The 18909-nt window shown below is 42.8% G+C and overlaps 1 protein-coding gene across 3 annotated transcripts in view; it reads left to right on the top strand.

Moving 5' to 3' along the window:
* The window catches only part of LOC103476244 (rho GTPase-activating protein 7), a 114511-nt gene that overhangs the window by 75793 nt on the left and 19809 nt on the right, over positions 1-18909 (top strand). For all 3 annotated transcript variants that reach the window (XM_008428442.2, XM_008428445.2, XM_008428444.2), the window contains exons 2-9: positions 4825-4896; positions 4976-5057; positions 5243-5306; positions 5400-5878; positions 5960-6161; positions 12181-12564; positions 14760-15061; positions 16236-16397. In XM_008428442.2, coding sequence (XP_008426664.1) covers positions 4825-4896; positions 4976-5057; positions 5243-5306; positions 5400-5878; positions 5960-6161; positions 12181-12564; positions 14760-15061; positions 16236-16397 — 1747 coding nt within the window. The remainder of the gene's footprint in view (positions 1-4824; positions 4897-4975; positions 5058-5242; positions 5307-5399; positions 5879-5959; positions 6162-12180; positions 12565-14759; positions 15062-16235; positions 16398-18909) is intronic.

Below are 18909 nucleotides of genomic sequence, written 5' to 3'. Positions count from 1 at the left end.
ATAATTATATTTTATATTTTAAGGTTACTGAAATTGGGGGATTTTTTTTTGTTAAATTAGTGTTTTGCTCTCAGGTATATAAAGGTTATGTGTGAAACATTTCAAAACATAACATGTTAGCTCATGTTATCCCTGCTCACAGGACATTATTAACACTAATAGATGATGTGATGTGATAGTGAATTGAAATCAACCTGTGGTTCTGCTGAAGTGGTTCTTTTCTATTGGGCTTCAGCTCATCTGACTCGGGTGTCTCTCATCTTCCTCGTCACAATACTCCTCAATCCCAGTGACACTGCAGTCATTTAGCTACGTTATCAGGTTACAAATCCTGCTGGAAAATGAAATCACCATCTCCATAAGGCTTCTGAATGACCTTTGCTTCAAAACGTTTTCCTTCCACTCAGCTTTTCTTCAGTATGGTTGGACACAGCACTCGGTAACGACTCCCTTCAAAACGACACTTTTAGTAGCTGCAAGCCACAATCACTAAGCTCAACAGAAATAAACAACTGAAATATATCACTTTTGTAATGAATCTATCAAAGGCGGAAGCAATTAATCAAATTAATTAATTGTATGGATTGAGTATTGAAAAAAATTGTCAATTATAGTGGGAATTGATTAATTGTTAACTGAAGTATATAGACTTTAAAAAAGGTCATTAGAACAATACTCAAAGGAACATGTTGCCCTTCATCTGTTTCACGTTTTGTGAAACAAATGAAGCCTGAAGCTAATTTTAAGCCTGGACTTTAAATATGGAGTGGTCTCATCTTGTTTGACAAGTTTTACAGCTTCTATTTATTTATTTGGACTTTTAATTAAGGTCAATTCTACGAGTTCATTTTTATTTTTTAATTGCAAAAATAAAGTTCTAATATCACAAGAATACAGTTGCATTGCAGTAAAGTTGAAATAATAAAATTTAAATAAAATTTAACTGCTACCAGAATAAAATCGTAATATTAGGAAAATTAACTAGTAATGTAATGACTCCAAAACTACTACAAAAAATAAAAACTATGAAACATAAACTACCGTATTAAAATGAGGATTGCTGAGCATCTTTGTGAAGGTTTTGGCATTTGGCTTTGAGCATTTTGGTGTCAGTTTTAGGATAAGGAAACATTTATTTTTTAACACATCAGCATCAAATTATTATCAGCAGCAAGACTTTGAAAATATGGTGTAAACAACTGAGTCTGTTTCAAAGAAAGAACCACAAACTGAGCTGGTTACGTCAGATTTTGATAGCTGGGGGCTTTTTTCTCATTAAAATAACTTTATTGTAATTTTAAAAGATTCCTGTAAAATTGCATTACAGTAGGACTATATTCCTGTATATTCACATCATTTTGTAGCCTGGAATGGGCCTGATACTACAATACATTGCTCACAGAAGGTATAATAGAAGCCATTTTTGAAAGTATTTAGTTTGTTGTTATTTCTGGGTTTTTTTGTTTTTTATAAAAAGTTTTTTTTTTAAATCAATTAAAACGGAATCTGATATTTAAAAAATCTTGAGATTTTATTTTTAAACCATATTGCCCAGCCAAATTCAAGAGTTTGAGAAACAAATTTGTAACACGGAAAATGCTGGTTTTCTCTGCTAAGGACTAATATCTGCAATATTTCATGCTGTCTGAATATAAAAAACAAGAACTGCCCTCGGCTTTTTCCTCTCTTTGAACTGCAGGTTTAATATTTCAGGGAGAGCAACAAATAGGTTAAAAGGCCTGGATAAAACCTTTTGAGTGCTTAAAGCTAACAGGGAATGTCTTTTCTGTTTAAACTTTTCTGTTCTTCAGGTGTCGACCTTTATATCCTCTGTCGTCATTAGAGGATGTTTGTTAGTTGTATTTCCATGTGGTGCATTTTTTTTTGTGTGAAGAAAAGTAGAATTGGTTTTGGTTCTTATCATTCAGAAAACAGCTAATTTTGAGTCATCTTACATCTTATTTACGGTGTGTTCACAGAGAATGAAAAAAGATTTTATTAGTTTATATCTTAGAATTAAATGTAGTTTTGTGGAAAAGGAAGAAAGGCTCATTTTCAGGTTTTAACTAAAATTGACCTGAATATTAATGAAAAAGTGAAATATTCTATTAGTTTACTAAAGTTATAGTCATTAGAATAATAAATAAAGTTTTAGCTTCACATGGTTCAAATTCTGCAATAAATAAAATTATCTATTACCTTTTGCTGTTAAATTATTAATTGGTTAGTGCAAAAAATAATCAAGTAATTTACAAATGATCAATGATTTATTAAAGGATCGCTATATTATTACATTTTAGGCAATAAAATCTTTATTTTCCTATTTAAAAAGGTTATTTAATTATTCCTGTATTTCTAATATTGTACAAAAAAGGCTTAACGGTTAAATGAACATTCTACAGACTCTGCCAGTTTTTTCCCAAATAATTAATTAATCATCCTAATGATTGATAGAATAACCCATTTATTAAAATAAAATTTGCAGCCCTAATAACCACATAATCATGGTTCACTATCATCCATCCATCCATCCATCCATCCATCCATCCATCCATTTTCTTCCGCTTCATCCGGGGTCGGGTCGAGGGGGCAGCAGCTTCAGAAGGGAGGCCCAGACTTCCCTCTCCCCAGCCACTTCTTCCAGCTTCTCCGGGGGAAACCCCAAGGCGTTCCCAGGACAGCCGAGAGACATAGTCCCTCCAGCGTGTTCTGACTCAGCTCCCTCTTCACCACGACAGACCGGTACAGCGCCCGCTTCACGGCAGACGCTGTGCCAATCCGCCTGTCGATCTCCCGCTCCCTTCTTCTTGGAGAACCTGACCCAGAGTCCCCAGGTTCAGCTTCCTCAATGGAAGGCATGTTGGTGGGATTGAGGAGATCTTCGAAGTACTCTGCCCACCGGCCCACAATGTCCCGAGTCGAGGTCAGCAGCAGATCATCCCCACTATAAACAGTGTTGGTGCTATACTACTTACCCCTCCTGAGACGCCGGATGGTGGACCAGAATCGCCTCAAAGCCATGCGGAAGTCTTTTTCCATAGCCTCTCCAAACTCCTACCACGTCCGAGTTTTTGCGTCAGCAACCACCCAAGCCGCATGACGCTTCGCCTGCCAGTACCCATCAGCTGCTTCTGGAGTCCCACAGGCCAAAAAGGCCCAATAGAACTCCTTCTTCAGCCTGACAGCATCCCTCCCCGAAGGTGTCCACCAACAGGTTCGTGGGTTGCCGCCTCGACAGGCACCGACAACCTTGCGGCTGCAGCTCTGATAAGCTGCCTCGGCAATGAACATGAACACAGAACATGGTCCACTCAGACTCAATGTCCCCCACCTCCCCCAGGATGTGTTCAAAGTTCTGCCAGAGCTATGAGTTACCTCTGGCAGAGGTAACTCATACCTCATAAAGGGCCGTCTCAGAGGGGACTCCGGCAGACGTTCCCAGCAGACCCTCACAACATTTGGGCCTGCCAGGTCTGACCGAGATCCTCCCCCACCACCGGAGCCAACTTACCACCAGGTAGTGGTCAGTGGAAAGCTCCGGACCTCTCTTCACCCGAGTGTCCAAGACATGCCGCCGCAGATCTGATGGCATGAGGACAAAGTCGATCATCGAACTGCGGCTGAGGGTGTCCTGGTGCTAAGTGGACACCCTTATGCCTGCCTGAACACAATGTTTGTTATGGACAATCTGTAACGAGCACAAAAGTCCAACAACAGAACACCACTCAAGTTCAGATCAGGGGTGGCCGTTCCTCCCAACCACGCCCTCCAAGTCTCACTGTCATTGCCCACGTGAGCATTGAAATCCCCCAGCAGAACATGGGAGTCCCAAGGAGGTTCACTCTCCAGTACCCCCTCTAAGGACTCCAAGAAGGGTGGGTAATCAGAACTGTTGTTTGGCCCATAAGCACAAGCAACAGTCAGAACCACCCCACCCCCTGTACACGGAGGGAGGCTACCCTCTCGTTCACCGGGTTCACCCCAACGTACAGGTGCCGAGATGGGGGGCAACAAGTATGCCCACTGCTGCCCGGCGCCTCTCACTGTGGGCAACTCCAGAGTGGAAGTATGTCCAGCCCCTTTCAAGGAGACTGGTTCCAGAACCAGAGCCATGTGTCGAGATGAGACTGACTATTTCTAGCCGGAACCTCTCAGCCTCACACACTAGTTCTGGCTCCTTCCCCACCAGAGAGGTGACATTCCACGTCCCAAGAGCCAGCTTCTGCAGCTGAGGATCAAGACCGCCCATCACCGACCCCTTTGGCACCTCCCACAGGTGGTGAGCCCATGGGAAGGGAGACCCGCGTCTCCTCTTCGGGCTGAGGCCGGCCAGGCTCCATGGGTAAAAGCCTGGCCACCAGGTGCTTGCCATCATGCCCTACCTCCAAGCCTGGCTCCAGAGTGGGGCCCCGGTGACCTGCGTCCGGGCGAGGGAAAACCAAGTCCAAAGTTATTGAGCATCATAAGGGGACTTCAGGCTTCGCTTTGTCTGGTCCCTCACCTAGAACCTGTCTGCCTTGGGTGACCATACCAGGGACATAAAACCCCAGACAGCATAGCTCCTAGGATCATTGGGACACTCATACCCCTCCACCATGATAAGGTTTCAGCCCAAGGAAAGGGGCTCACTATCAGTCTCGGGTAAAGAGGAAACTCCTTTTTACCTATCAGCAGGTATCACAGTCTTCTTTTAAGGGGGTAGATAAATGTTAAGTTACTTTGTCTCCATTCTAAATACCAACAACAAACATCCCCTCCAGCTGACTGAATGAGAGCAAATATTTAGTTTAGCCTCTAATTAAACTATTTGCTTTGTGTTTGCAGAGATTGAAGCCAAGGAGGCCTGTGATTGGCTGCGAGCCGCTGGCTTCCCTCAGTATGTTCAGTTATTTAAAGGTAAATCTGAACCTGTGCTTTAACATGAGGGCAATATTTAGTTTTCCACTCAGATGACCTTTTGTTGTTTGTATGTTAGAATGCAGGTTCCCCATTGATACTGAGACTGCAAAAGAGGATCACAGCTTCCTGGATAAAGATTCTTTCGATTCACTATGCAGGTAAAAAAAACATCCCTTTATTTTATAAGAATTCCTGTTGTTATTGGTCTGACAGTTTAAGAGTGTATTCACACCAGGCATTTTTATTCCGATTTGATCAAACTCCAGTCTGTTGTTGGTGACAACTATGGACTGAATACTTTGTGGAGCTCATCCATAAGCCATTATTCTTTTGTTGCTTGCAGTCGGCTGATGACCTTAAATAAGTGCATGGAAATGAAGCTGGAACTTTGGAGATCCAAACATAGGGTGAGTGTTGGAAACTGAAACTTAGCGGAATAAAGCAGCTAAAATTTGTTTTGGATGCTAGAAGCAAATAATGAACCATCTGTCTTTCTATAGGGAGAAGACTGGGACGAGGAGGACCATTGCGCCATCAGCCCAAACTGGACCTACAACAAGAGAACCCAACAGTGGCGGCGCATGAACTCCTCCGAGGAGACACCCGATGACCATCAGGACGTCTGCTCTGTCCACAGCTCCAGCAGCACAGACAGTGAGCATCACGACGCTCACAGGGAACTGGTCTCAACGAGCCGGAGCTCCTCCCGCTACTCCTCTGCCAACAGAATGCCGTCGCTGGACACGTCCTACTGCGGACCTCCATCCCCCAACGAAGGGTCACCCACTGTAAGTCTGGAAGCAGAGGTGTGCTTCAGAGAAAAACCACAGAGGAAGAAGTGCACCACTCTGCTGAGGAAGATGGAGAAGCTGAGGCTGAGGGGGGCAGCAGGCGGCCACCTTGGGACTCGCCGTGACGTCAGTGGGCCAGTTCTAGTCCGACACAGAGAGAGGATGTACAGGCAGCTCCGCACGTCAAAGTGAGAAAAGGATTTCTGAAGGGAACCTGAACTGGAGTCAGAACTGTTGCTAAAAGACTTGTCCTTCCTCTCTGTCACCAGTCTGCAGGTCCAGCCCAGCAGCCACTCATCTTCATCGCCCTCATCTTCTCACACCATGAGCAGTGGGAGCAGCAGCACCAGCCAATCAGAAAACAGCAGCACCGTTAGCACGCCCAGCCCCGTCACCCGGGTCAGAGCCAATTGCAAACGCTCCAACAGCGGAGTTGGGATGCAAAGTGAAAAGAACCAGACAGATACCGAGGTCAGATCCATTATGGTTTTATTTTTTTATTAAAATGTCTAGGATCACCTACAGCCAACAGGATGTTTTCTATTTTTTAATAATTATTTTAATAATTATTTATTTGCATTGCCTTCGAGAGTCACACTTCTGGAAACTTTGTTGACATCCATCTTGATAGGTATCCATACTGTTGAGTAGTAAGTTAGAGTACTCAACTTTTGGATACTCTAACTACCTCTGTGCAATTGTAGGATAAATATCAGTGGTATTTACTGCTAAACCTAGCAAAATTAGCTGAGCTAGCTACAAGACATTTCAAAGTGCTTTACATCATCCATCCATTTTCTTGCACCCTTTTTCCCTCAGTGGGGTCGGGAGGGGTGCTGGTGCCCATCTCCAGCCAACGTTTCGGGTGGGAGGCGAGGTACACCCTGGACAGGTGGCCAGTCTGTTGCAGGGCAACACAGAGACACAAAGGACACACAACCATGCACACACACACTCACACCTAGGGGCAATTTGGAGAGGCCAATTAACCTGACAGTCATGTTTTTGGACTGTGGGAGGAAACCGGAGTACCCGGGGAAAACCCACGCATGCACAGGGAGAACATGCAAACTCCATGCAGAAAGTCCCCAGGCCGGGAATCGAACCCAGAACCTTCTTGCTGCAAGGCAACAGCTCTACCAACTGCGCCACTGTGCAGCCCGCTTTACATCATAACAAACACAAATACACAAAGTCATGCAACATAGAATCTGTCAGAAAATGGGTTGGTTGTGGTGAAGACGTGGACGCAAGTAAACCCAGGATGTGGTGAAAAATTATGAGTGGGCACAGGACAACGGAGAACAGCACGAGGAACATCTGACAGTAGAACTGGTGGCACAGGGAAACAGGCAACACACGACAAGGATCCGACGAAGAACACAGACAACAGGTGAGACTAAATACACACGGGGTAATCAACGAGACACTTCCCTGGAAGACAATCAACGGGGAAGACGCAGAGACGGAGACACAGGAAGCAAACTGAACACAAAAAACTCTAAAAATAACTACACAGTAGCCCGATCATGACAGTAATCCCCCGCCCCCTCAAAGGCGGCTACCAGACGCCCAACAGAAAAGTCCAAGAAAAAAAACAAAAACAAAAAAACGACCCAACAGGGTGGGCGGAGGGGCGACGGAAGTGGGGCTAGAGTCCAGAAAAACAAAACCTAGTTAAAACAGGAAACTCCAAATATGGAAAACAGTCCGGGGACCGACCACGGCACAGGAGGTGGACCTCTCGTGGGAGGTCCGGTGGGCGGCGACGTCGGAGGCGGAGCCGGAGCCGCGGTGGGCGGTTCCAGGATTCCATAGGGCCGGCTGCAGGCACGGAAGGAGCGGGCTCTGGAGGCGGAGGCTCTGAAGGAGTGGGCTTTGGAGGAGCCGGGCCGTAACAGCTGCGTGTTCGGATGGACCGGCAGGACGGCCGGCTGAAGGCTCGGATGGAGCACTGGGGACCTCGGACGGAGCACTGGGTACCTCGGACGGAGCACTGGGGACCTCGGACGGAGCACTGGGGACCTCGGAGAGCTGCTCACATGCAGCGGACTCGGGGAGTTCGCAGCGGACGCGGGGAGTTCGGGTGGCTGCTCAGATGCAGCGGACGCGGGAAACTCTGGAGACAGAGACTGACGCTGCCTCGGCGCGGGGACCGGAGGCAGCGGGGACTGACGCTGCCTCGGCACGGGGACCGGAGGTAGCTGCAGGCGAGACCCAGGGACCGGGACCTCTGGCGGCTCAGGGCAGCGGAGGCGGCTTGGTCCAGGGGCCGGGACCTCCGGCAGCTCAGGGCGGCGGTAACGTCGGTGCCCAGGGGCCGGGACCTCCGGCGGCTCAGGGCGGCGGTGACGTCGGTGCCCAGGGGCCAACCCCTGGTGGGCAGAGCACTAGCCGCGTTCCCCACCAAGGGTTAGTCCTGGCGTCCATGATGTAAAAAAAAAAAAAAAATTTCTTCACCAGTGTTGGTCGGATCCTTCTGTCAGAAAATGGGTTGGTTGTGGTGAAGACGTGGACGCAGGTAGACCCAGGATGTGGTGAAAAATGATGAGTTTAATGATAATTTCCAAGGCACAGGACAACGAGTAGTGATGGGTCCAGCAACACCGATGCGTCGGCGCATGCATCAAGCCCATAGACCAACACCCATGTCGGTGCGCGTATTGGTTTCAGCAAGTCACGTGACCAATACAGGAACTGTTTCGAAATGAAACTGGATGCCAAACTGTGTTTATAAGGAAGCGAATTTGTCAAAAGCATTTGCCAAACAAATTTTTGATCTTTTACATTGTCATCTATGGAGCAGCTTCAAAGGAAATGTTTCTGCAGTGTGGGACTATTTTGATCTTATATTGGAAAATAAATTTGTTTTCATTTTTGTCGTTTCATCCGGTTCTTGTCAGTTTCTACTTAATCTATCTGAACCCAAATTCAGCTGAAACTGACTTTTAGTTTACTTTTATATTATGTTCTGCGGGTTAAGTGTCGCATATGTTTAACTAAACTGTCTTATTTAAATAAATCCACCTTTTCAATACTGAGGCATTATGAGGCCAGGCATGAGAATGAAGTCTCAGATTCACCCAGATAAACTCAGATATACAGCATTCTACAAATTACTCAGTTGCTTTTTATAAATTATTTCATATACAGTGAACCCTCACTGTAACGCGGTTCACTTTTCACGGTATCGCTGCTTCGCAGATTTTTTTGTGCATTTTTTTTCCACAGTGTTCTTCGTCAATAATTGACCATATGATTGGTAAAAACATTCTCCGCGCTACATGAGTGCCAATAACGTTACAGTGTTTAATACAGATTGGCCACTCAGGAGATGGAAACTGAAACTTTCAATGTCTGCTGGAGAAAAAAAAAATTGTGGCCAGAGGCAGCAGAACCCGACCGGAGGCTCGTTTGATGAGATCCGTCGCTCTGCTGTAGATACAGCTGTGAATCTCGCAACGCATATTGGAGGAAACGCTGTAATGCCATGACTGCGGATCACATTAATGCCCGATTGATGCACACGCACATCCGCTGACCTGAAAACAGGTTTTGTTCTTTGGTTTCAATGTAGAGTATTTATTTATGCCGTGTAATAACTGTAAAAAATAAAGGTAACTACTTCACGGATTTCGCCTCACGGGTTATTTTCAGGACGCAACCCCTAAGAAAAACAAGGGTTTGCTGTAAATGTAGAGTTTACTTAATTTTTTTTCCACGGCAGAAGTTTTGTCAAAAAAGCGCAACAGGCTAAATTTCAAAAGGTTGTAAAAACTTTTTTTTAATAAAATTATGTGGGGAAAAAACACTCCAGGCATCCTCATTCCAAACACATTCACTTAAATTTTCACTTTATGGTACATGTTCACATTCTTTATTGACTGTACATCAAATATATTTTAAATGTAACTGAAGATATGACATAATACAACATATAATATTCAATAAAATACAAAGACTTACATCTTATTGTATAGACTTTGTCATCAAATCACTACGTTGCCTGTAGGAATTTTTAATGTCCAGCAGGTGTCAGTATTGAGTGACACAGTATCGACACAGTATCAATACAGGGTTGCTACGAGTCGAAACGCCTCATTACGCCTCATTTACCCATCACTAAGCACGAGGAACATCTAGAACTGATGGCACAGGGAAACAGGCAACACACGACAAGGATCCGACGAAGAACACAGACATCAGGTGAGATTAAATACACACGGGGTAATCAATCAGTGTTTCAGCTGTTTTACAGTTTTCTGGAAGTTTGTTCCAAATTTGTAGTGCATAGAAGCTGAATGCTGCTTCTCCTCATTTTGTTCTGGTTCTGGGGATGCAGAGCAGACCAGAACTAGAACCTGAGGGGTCTAGACGGCTGGTACAACAACAGCATACCTTTAAGTATTGTGGTGCTAACTGTTTTTATGTGGCTCTTAAGGTTCAGGTCAGAGTCCATCACTACTCCCAGGTCTCGGGCCTGATCGCTAGGTTTTAGTTGTAATATCTGAAGCTGTACGTTGACTATAGATCACTCCTCTTTAGGCCCAAAGATAATAACTTCAGTTTTGTTTCTGTTCAGCTGGAGAACGTTTTGGCACAGCCACACATTTATCTGTGATTGGATGGGTTCTTCAGTCACAGTCACAGTCACCTGGTGACATTGTAACGTAGAACTGTGTATCACCTGCATATAAATATTGAATAAGAGGGGTCCTAGGATTGTAATCTTTGACTTCTTTTATGAGAGATTTCCAATTGAAATAAAGAAATCCCTGTTCTTTATGTAAGATTCAAACCAGTTGAGCACTGGACAAAGAGTCCGACCCAACTCTCCAGTTGATTCAGTAAAATGTCGTCGTCAACAGTGTCGAACGCTGCACTGAGGTCCAACAGAACTAGCACTCCCACAGTCTGTATTTATATGGATGTCATTGAACACTTTTACAAGGGCAGTCTTCATGCTGTGGTGAGACCGGAAACCAGACTGGAAGGAGTCAAAGCGGTTGGTTATTGTTAGGAAGCTATTTAATTGTTTAAAAACAGCTTTTTCAATGATTTTGCTGATGACTGGGAGGTTGGAGATCAGCCTGTAATTCTGCAGTAGTGATGTGTCCAGATTGTTATTTTTTATCAATGGTTTGATAACTGCTGTTTTCAAAGCCTGGGGGAAAACACCTGATGAGAGCGATGAGTTACTATTTGGATCAGATCATTAGCAACGACAGGCAGGACTTTCTTAAAGAAATGTCTGGGTAGGGCATCCAGACAGCAGGAACTTACTAGATTTATAATTTCTTCTAAGGTTTTATAATTAAGTAGTTGAAACTGTGTCATTTTTCATGTATTTGTTTTGTTTCTTTTGTTTGCACATCCATTCTAAAGTAGCTTTAGACCTCTCCATTGATTTGAGGAAGAGTTGTTTCATTTCCACAGGTAGCGTTGATCTCAAAGTTCACCTCCATCTGTTGAATCTTTATTTCTAAAAACTGAAGTTGTATAATAATGCTAATGTCCTTGGGGTTGAACGGAGGGATTTTGCCCTGGTTCAACTTGGAGGTGAAGAAAAGTAAGGTAAAAATAAAAGTAAGAAAATCCCCCAGTCCTTAGGTTTGAAGTAATCCAGTTATAGTGTCGATAATGTAAATATAACTATAAAAACTGCAACTTTAAAAACTGTGACTTTAAAAATAACTCACAGGCAAAGTTTATAAGACGACAAGAGAGAGCAGGATGAGCTGTTCCTCCTTCAGCTGCCAGAGCACAGTCTCATGTAGCCTACATGTATTTTACTACATGTACTTACTCTGCTAGAACTTTATTCACATGGAGAGTTTGTAGGTCCGGTACAAATCTGTTGAAACATTGAACAGACACTCTTGACACCTTGGTCAAGAGTGTCAGTATACTTTCTTTTTGTTAATAATAATAATAATAATAATAATAATAATAATAATAATAATAATAATAATAACCAATGTAATATGTACCGCACTTTTCATTAGAAAAAATCTCAAAGTGCTACATAGTGCAACTAAAATCGTAGATAAAATCAACATCATAAAAATCATGTGGAGGAGTAGGCTTGCTTAAATAAAAAAGTCTTTAAGCCTCTTTTGAAGTCATCCAGTGGTTGTGGAGCTTTCAAATAATCCGGGAGAGAGTCCCAGAGACGGGGGGGCAGCAACAGCGAATGCCCAATCTCCCATGGTCCTTAATCTTAATCTTGTTGGTCTTGAAGTCATGGTTAATCTATGCTTTGCGCTGCGCTTGCCTACCAAAATGGCGGTTTAGTGGCGCAGATCCCTCCCGGTTCAGACTTGCGCGAACTACTGTATGTCTGAACTGTATGTCTAAAGGAATTTCACATCTAAAACCAGCCCATCACAATTCTATAAAACCACCACAACTTCCTGTTAAGAATCAAACATGGCACCAGGAGATTCATTTGATTCACAATCCTTCTGAATTCTCTTTTGGACCCTCTCAGGTCTTCAAGAACCAGGTCAACAACAATAACAGCAGCAGCCATGAGAGACTGGTCTTCCAGGTCCCCCATGGACACAAACCAGGGACTTTCCCCACCTCCCTCGCCCACAAACACATTCTCTCCCCAATCATCGACAGCAACTCTGTCAACTGGCGGACCGGCAGTTTCCATGGCTACCAGGCGCGGCACGGGAGCAGACGTGGCGGATCGTCTCTAGCTGGTGGAGACCAAAGTCCAGCGTCTTCGTCGACGTCCTCAGGACGTACCGGCACGCTGGATCACCGGCTCAGTGTCTATGACAACGTGCCTCATGGTGCACAGCTCTCTGAGAGGGAAGGTGGTGGAAGCGGAAGTGACGCGGACAGAATCAGTGAGGAATCAGAGGTGGGTCTCAGAGTTTCAAAAAGTTGAAATTTAACAAATAATTGTGGATAATTTAGATATTTTGAAGAATTTTGTCAGCCATGATGGAATAAACCAGTGGTCCTCAAACTTTTTCCTGTGAGGGCCACATAACTTTTCCCTTCTCTGGTGGGGGGCCGGAGTCAGTTTCTAACAGAAAAAGTGTTACACGTTTATCACCTGTGCTGCCGGAAATTGTTAAGGGGGGGGGGAGTTTCTCGATTGATTTTTACCCAGAAAGCACATGGGCAAAAACGTTAGTGAAATGGTCACTGGGACTGACTAGACTGACTTCCATTGAGGGAAAGTAACTTTTACATATGTTTTCCTCATATGTTAACATAAAGGCTCGTTTTGAAGTATAAGCTGCTACTTACAGGCTTCGAAGAATTCGACCTGGAATGTGGCGTTCATAACAAACACGTGTGTTCATCTGCTCTACCGCTAGCAAACAACCGTACTGATTAAATAACATAAAAGTCAAGCATTTCCCTAAAGGTCCAACAGATGGCAGCAATGCGCCATGCAAAACAAAACACCCACAGTTTACAGGACACGCTTCCTGCTAAAGAGCCCCCTGGTGGTTGAAGAAAAATCCACATATAAACCGGAAAATACAATATATGAAAAAAAATCTGAATGCTCTCTGGTATTGTTCAGGGGGCCGGACCAAATGTGGAGGCGGGCCGGATTCGGCCCGCGGGCCGTAGTTTGGGGACCACTGGAATAAACTAAACGCGTTTTGAGCGTTTCGCACATCTGGTTTACATTCAAAAGTCTATGTGGAGGCGCGTCAAGGGCCATAGAGCCGCATTTTAAGCATCTAGCACAGCGTGATTTGAACCATTTGGAGTGTTTTGAGTGTTCAGCGGAAAGCGACGACTAGAGCTGACCCATTTGAAGCGCCCTCGATGTGCCTCCACATAGGCTTTGAATGTAAACCGGATGTGCGAAACACTAGGTCTAGAGCAAAATGTTAAGCATCTGCATTCAAAGTGCACATGCATTGAACTTGAAGCGTTTTTGAGGCATGTAATGCATTTGGCGTGAAGGCACCATTAGAACAAAAATCTGCAGAGTCATGAAAGAACTAGAGACTCTGGAATTCCAGAATCATTGGTTGCTATGGTTATTCCCACCTTTTCTTGAGGGCAGAGGCAGGGAACGCACAAAACAATATAAATGATTTTTGCATGTTTTCCTTGTTAAATGAACGGAAACCAGTTTGCTTCTTCTTTTGGAGTTCATTGAAGAAAAATGAAAAGATATTATATCTGTTCTCAGCAATAAAAACAGGATTGAGATCAGTCTTCATTTGAAAACACTTGCTGTGCTTAGTCAAGTTTTAATACAGAACTTAAAAGCGGATTGGGTGCACATAAGTAGATATTAATTTAAAAGGTGTAATTTATTTAATTTATTTTTGAATTGTGATATGGGGCACAGGCGCACAAAATCAGTCCAGGGGCCACAAATGGGCCCAGGTCTGGTCGTGTTAAATGAGCTTACTTTTGGGCAACAAATCCAACAAGAAGCAGCAGATTTGAGTGATTTTCTTGGAAAAAATAATGTATTATTTTAAAAAAAAAACGACTTTATTAGATTATTTCCCCTTTCCCATTTCTAATAACAAAGACTTTCAGTTTAAGTGAGTTATTAACATAATATTTGACCTTCTTTGGACCATATAATGGCATTCCAACAAACTAATTACCCAGACGAATCTCTTGGATCTTTGAGCTTCCTCACAGTTGGAGATCTAGGGTAAATTTTCCGTGCTGATCTCTGATAAATATGAGATCAGGTCTCCATTCGGATCTGGAACGAATGAAGTGAAGCAAGAAGATACTTTTCCACCCTTTGACTCTCGTGCTGCGTTTTTAAATAAACCCCTTAAATGAAACTCTACACTAACTGCAGTAATTCAATCATGGATATTGACTCAGCTAAATTTGACTCCTTACGGAGTTGGGAGCTTTTTCTTCCTGACAACTTTCATCAATCTCTTCAAATGGGTTTCTGAATTATGAAAGAAGCCGCTTGGAAGGATGCTTGATAAAAATTTGGCAGCAGTGGGAGGAGAGAGCGGTTATGAAATATTACTGAGGTTTCAGGATATTCCTTTTATTTCCCCCAAGCACATTGATGGGAAATAATTCAAACCTGCTTTCTCACAGGTGAGTCCGCTGCTGGCAGGTGAAGATGTTTTCTCTGCTCTTGATGGCGTTCTGGAGCGAATCAACGACCTCCAACAGCTTGTTGTCTCCTGGTCGGAAAATATCTCGGAGGACGATTGTCAGAGAGGTTCCTCCTCTTCCTCACATGACTCACCAGCCCACGGATCCCCCTGCCCCGCCTCTCCCAGCCACATCCACCTGGAGGTGCAGCTTCCAGAGGAGGAGGAAGGAGAGGAAGAGGACTGCTCTAAGAAAGTAACTGATGGGTCGGAGATGAGTGGATCACGACAACCCAATAGGAGGTGAGTTTAATCTGAAAAAATCCATCTGGATTTACTGAAAAATCACATCCAGGTTACTTTAGTATCTATAGAATCATGATTAATCTGGTTCTTCAAATAATTGTTAACTCATTTAGTAATCGATTAATCATTAACTGGAGTATACAGACTCTAAAAAACTTATTTGCTTCATTAATTTTTCAACTAATACTTCAATAATTGAAGAATTTATGAGATTTGAAGAATCTCATTAATTTACATTTGAAGAAGAAGTCAATGAAGCCAAGATCGTGGCTAAATGCAGGTTAATTGATCTTCAGTACAAACATACTGTCAGTCCTGGTTCTTTCCCTTCTTTGTTGATTGACTTCCAGTTGGTTGACATCACTCTCATCACGTTTTTATTCTAACAAGAGAGAAAATCAAGTTGCTGGTTAACATCAGTTCAGCTTCTGGCACTTTGCATTAAATAAAAGACAATAAATGAACCCAAACAAACTGAAGAGCTCTGGTTCCTAATGAACAGAAAGGCACCAAAAAAAAACTACAAAACTGAACTGTTTTACTCAGTCTTGGGAAAAACACTTTAGTTTTTATTTTAAGAAATCTTGCTGTTTTTATTAATACTTATATTAATAACATTTAAATAAAATAAACTTAATATCTACTATTATAGACATGAAGCTTGTCAAAAATATTTTTTCTTGAAATTCATTTGGTTTAGTCAAAAACGTATTTTCTCATGACTTTTACTGTTGCGATATAAATTATATTATGCTGGTCTTCACAATTGATGATTACCATAGCAACCACTGACAGCTCCTCCCCTTTTAACTGTGGTCTCAGCTCGGCGGTTTCTTTAACAGGATTATATTTTAACATATTTTAAGACAAATTTGGCAATATACAGGGTTTCATGTGCAATCTTGACATGTCTGGTACATGTTTTTTTTTACATTAATTCCATAATGTTGTGCATTTCAGTTGTGTTTAATTTTACAACTGTTAATTCAAATTAAAAAATACTTTATTAATCCCAAAGGAAAATTAAATGTTACAACTCATTTATTTAGATTCTTCAGAGAGTTATTGAAGGTGATGGCTGTTGGCAGGAAAGATCTCCTGCAGCCATCTGAATCTGAACAAGCCTGAACTGTTCCTAACTGGTCTGAGAGCCATGCTGTGTGTCCCACAGGGTGAGCCGGTCCAGACAGCAGAACCGGGCCTCCCTGACCTCCAGTCCGGGTCTGGAGATCCGGTCCGTCTCCCAGATCCTCCGGCTCCAGAAGCTGTCTCTGCTCAAACTCACCGCACTGATGGACAAATATTCCCCGTCCAGCAAGCAGGGATGGAGCTGGTAAGGCCCGATAAGGCGTGGTGGGGGATTTCATGCATGGAAAAACAAATGGTGGGGGGGTGGAGTTGGCAGGTTGGTGTTTGAGACCCACAGCTGTGTGGAGAAACTTCTTCAAGCAAACAACTGTGTGAAGGAGGGCAGGTGGGCGGGTGGGAGGGTAAATATTTCAGGCAGACAGTCATTCATTATTCATAACTCAGGTGCCGGGGTTAGAAAAAAAAAACAGAACATCAAGAAGAAGAAGAAACTGCTTTCCATGTGCCTGAGCTGGAGCTGTTCTGATTCATGAAATTTTGCACGTGGCAGCTGTGAGAAATGTTTTATTTCACACCTGGCAGGTGGTGGGGGCAGCTGATTGAAATTCTGAGGCGAGTGCAACTCAGGGGAGAGAAAAATATCGACAAGAGTCAAACAAATAACAAAGAGTTCAAAGAGGAACACAACCAGAACAGGAACCAGAACAGGAACCAATTTTAATGTTGAAGAACAAACTTGGAGATGTCAGTTTATCCAACTTTACACATTTAGCTGAAGTTAAAGGGGCAGTATTATCTGTTTTCCAGGCACATGGTGCCATTTTATAGTATTATCAAGTAATTATGTTACCATCAGTTATTTTACAAATGCTGTATATATAAAATATTACTTAAAATAAATTTACTTCCTGATGTAATATTTTGAAATGGGACCTTTGTCCTTCTTTGTTAAACTCCACCTTCAGGAAGTCATCATTAAGCCTTTAACAATGTTTTTACGAGCATTTCACTGTGAAATAGCTCCTACAATGCGCTCAGCAGATGTGCTGTTCCACCGGGTGTTTGCTAATTACTGCTGGCTAGTCTGAAGGAGCAGGGGATGGCTGTTCTGTGAAGCTTGGGAACTGCTGCTCCGAAAAACGGAGCTGCATCTTGAAGGGGAGCTCTAGGGGGAGAGGTCCTCCCAGGAGTTTTACCCAGCTAAATTGTTGCCATGGAGATTAAAGGATTTCTCAAACATGCATGAAAGAATCAATGCAACCATTGATCCCTTTTTGATGAGGGAATAACGTTACATCATGATGTAACACTCAAAAATAGTTGATTATACTTCCCCTTTAAAGCGTGTCAACCATTTGTATTCTTTTATTTATTTTTTGTGGCTCCCAACTGCAGTTCGAGACTTTGTCCTGCCCAACACAGGTGGTTGATTCAGATGGACTTTATGTAAGGAGGGTAAAATTATTATTGGCATAATTTTCTCACAATGGAAAAAGTTAAGTACAACACAAAGTATTTGTCTTTTTATAACCAAGCATTTATAATAAGTCTATTCATAGACTTTTATTGACTCCTAAAATTCTTTTATAAACACATTATTGGGCCAATAACCTTTCAAACTAGGAATGGTCAATTATCTTACTGTTCACTATTGTAAGTTTTGTTTTTATTGTCATAACTCTGCCTGCTTGGTTTAGCAGCAATAAGAATAGTTGTTGCTTTTCTGTTTTGAATAAATGCCTTTAAGTATTATGAAATATTTGAGAATTGATGCTACAGGAATCCATTGGAAATGTTACAGAAGATGTTAAACTCTCAACATTGTGTGTCTATGGGCTGTGTAGCATTCGCTCATTATTATGTGGATGCTGCTGTTGTATGAAACAGCAGTACTGAATTACTCTCTGCCCAGCGGTGTTCTGTATTTTACCGTTATGTTGTCAGAGTGAGATGTGGGTGATGTTTTGAGCGGCAGCTGCCGTCCATCAGTCAGTCTTGTTTTGACAGCGCCTGCACCAATGCTAGAGAAGTAAAAACTTTACTCAACTTTCCACAGTAGGTGCCACTCACAAATCCATGCAAAAGACCCTCATCCTAGTGTGGCGCTACACGGCATGTGGCTCAAAGCGAATGAAAAGCAGGACGGTTGAAGCCTGACAGCCTTTGCGTTGCTCTTTACCTCCAACTACTGCTGCTTTCACTCCACAACTTTATGGTTTCTTTATTTTTTGCCATCTCATTGTTTCACTTTTGCAGTCCAGACCTTTCTCACGTTCAAGTCTAGAAACCTAACCTGAGTTTTGAGTCCCGACGTGTTGCTTTTGGAGATCTTTAACCTACTTCATGCTGTCAGACATGTTATGTTTAAGGGATTTCTTGGCTGTACACATCCTTGAGGAATTAGTCTAGTAGTACTGAGTGAAACTGAACTTGGCTCCACAAAGGTGTTAAATCACAGTTTGAGTCATGATTTTTGCACATGGTTCCAGGTTCATTTTGATCTTTTTTTTCCTCTTTGTAAAACCATAATTTGAAAACAGCTTTCTGTATTTAAAATTGTACATTTAAGTGTGTCAAAAAGGCAAAAAGTAATATTCTGTGGCACTGTATAATGTCAAGTCAGGAGTCTTTCCTAAAATCATGTAGGTCACAACTTAACATTTTCAATTTTATTTTTTGCAGTACTCTCATTTGCTGATTAACTTTATTTTGAGGCTTCCTCTGCTTTTATTCATAAAAATAAACAGAAATGAACA

The sequence above is a fragment of the Poecilia reticulata genome, linkage group LG14 (assembly GCF_000633615.1).
Source record: "Poecilia reticulata strain Guanapo linkage group LG14, Guppy_female_1.0+MT, whole genome shotgun sequence".
In the NCBI taxonomy this organism is placed as follows: Eukaryota; Metazoa; Chordata; class Actinopteri; order Cyprinodontiformes; family Poeciliidae; genus Poecilia; species Poecilia reticulata.
Note: the sequence above shows the minus strand (reverse complement) of the source record. Positions and strands in the feature narration are given on the sequence as shown.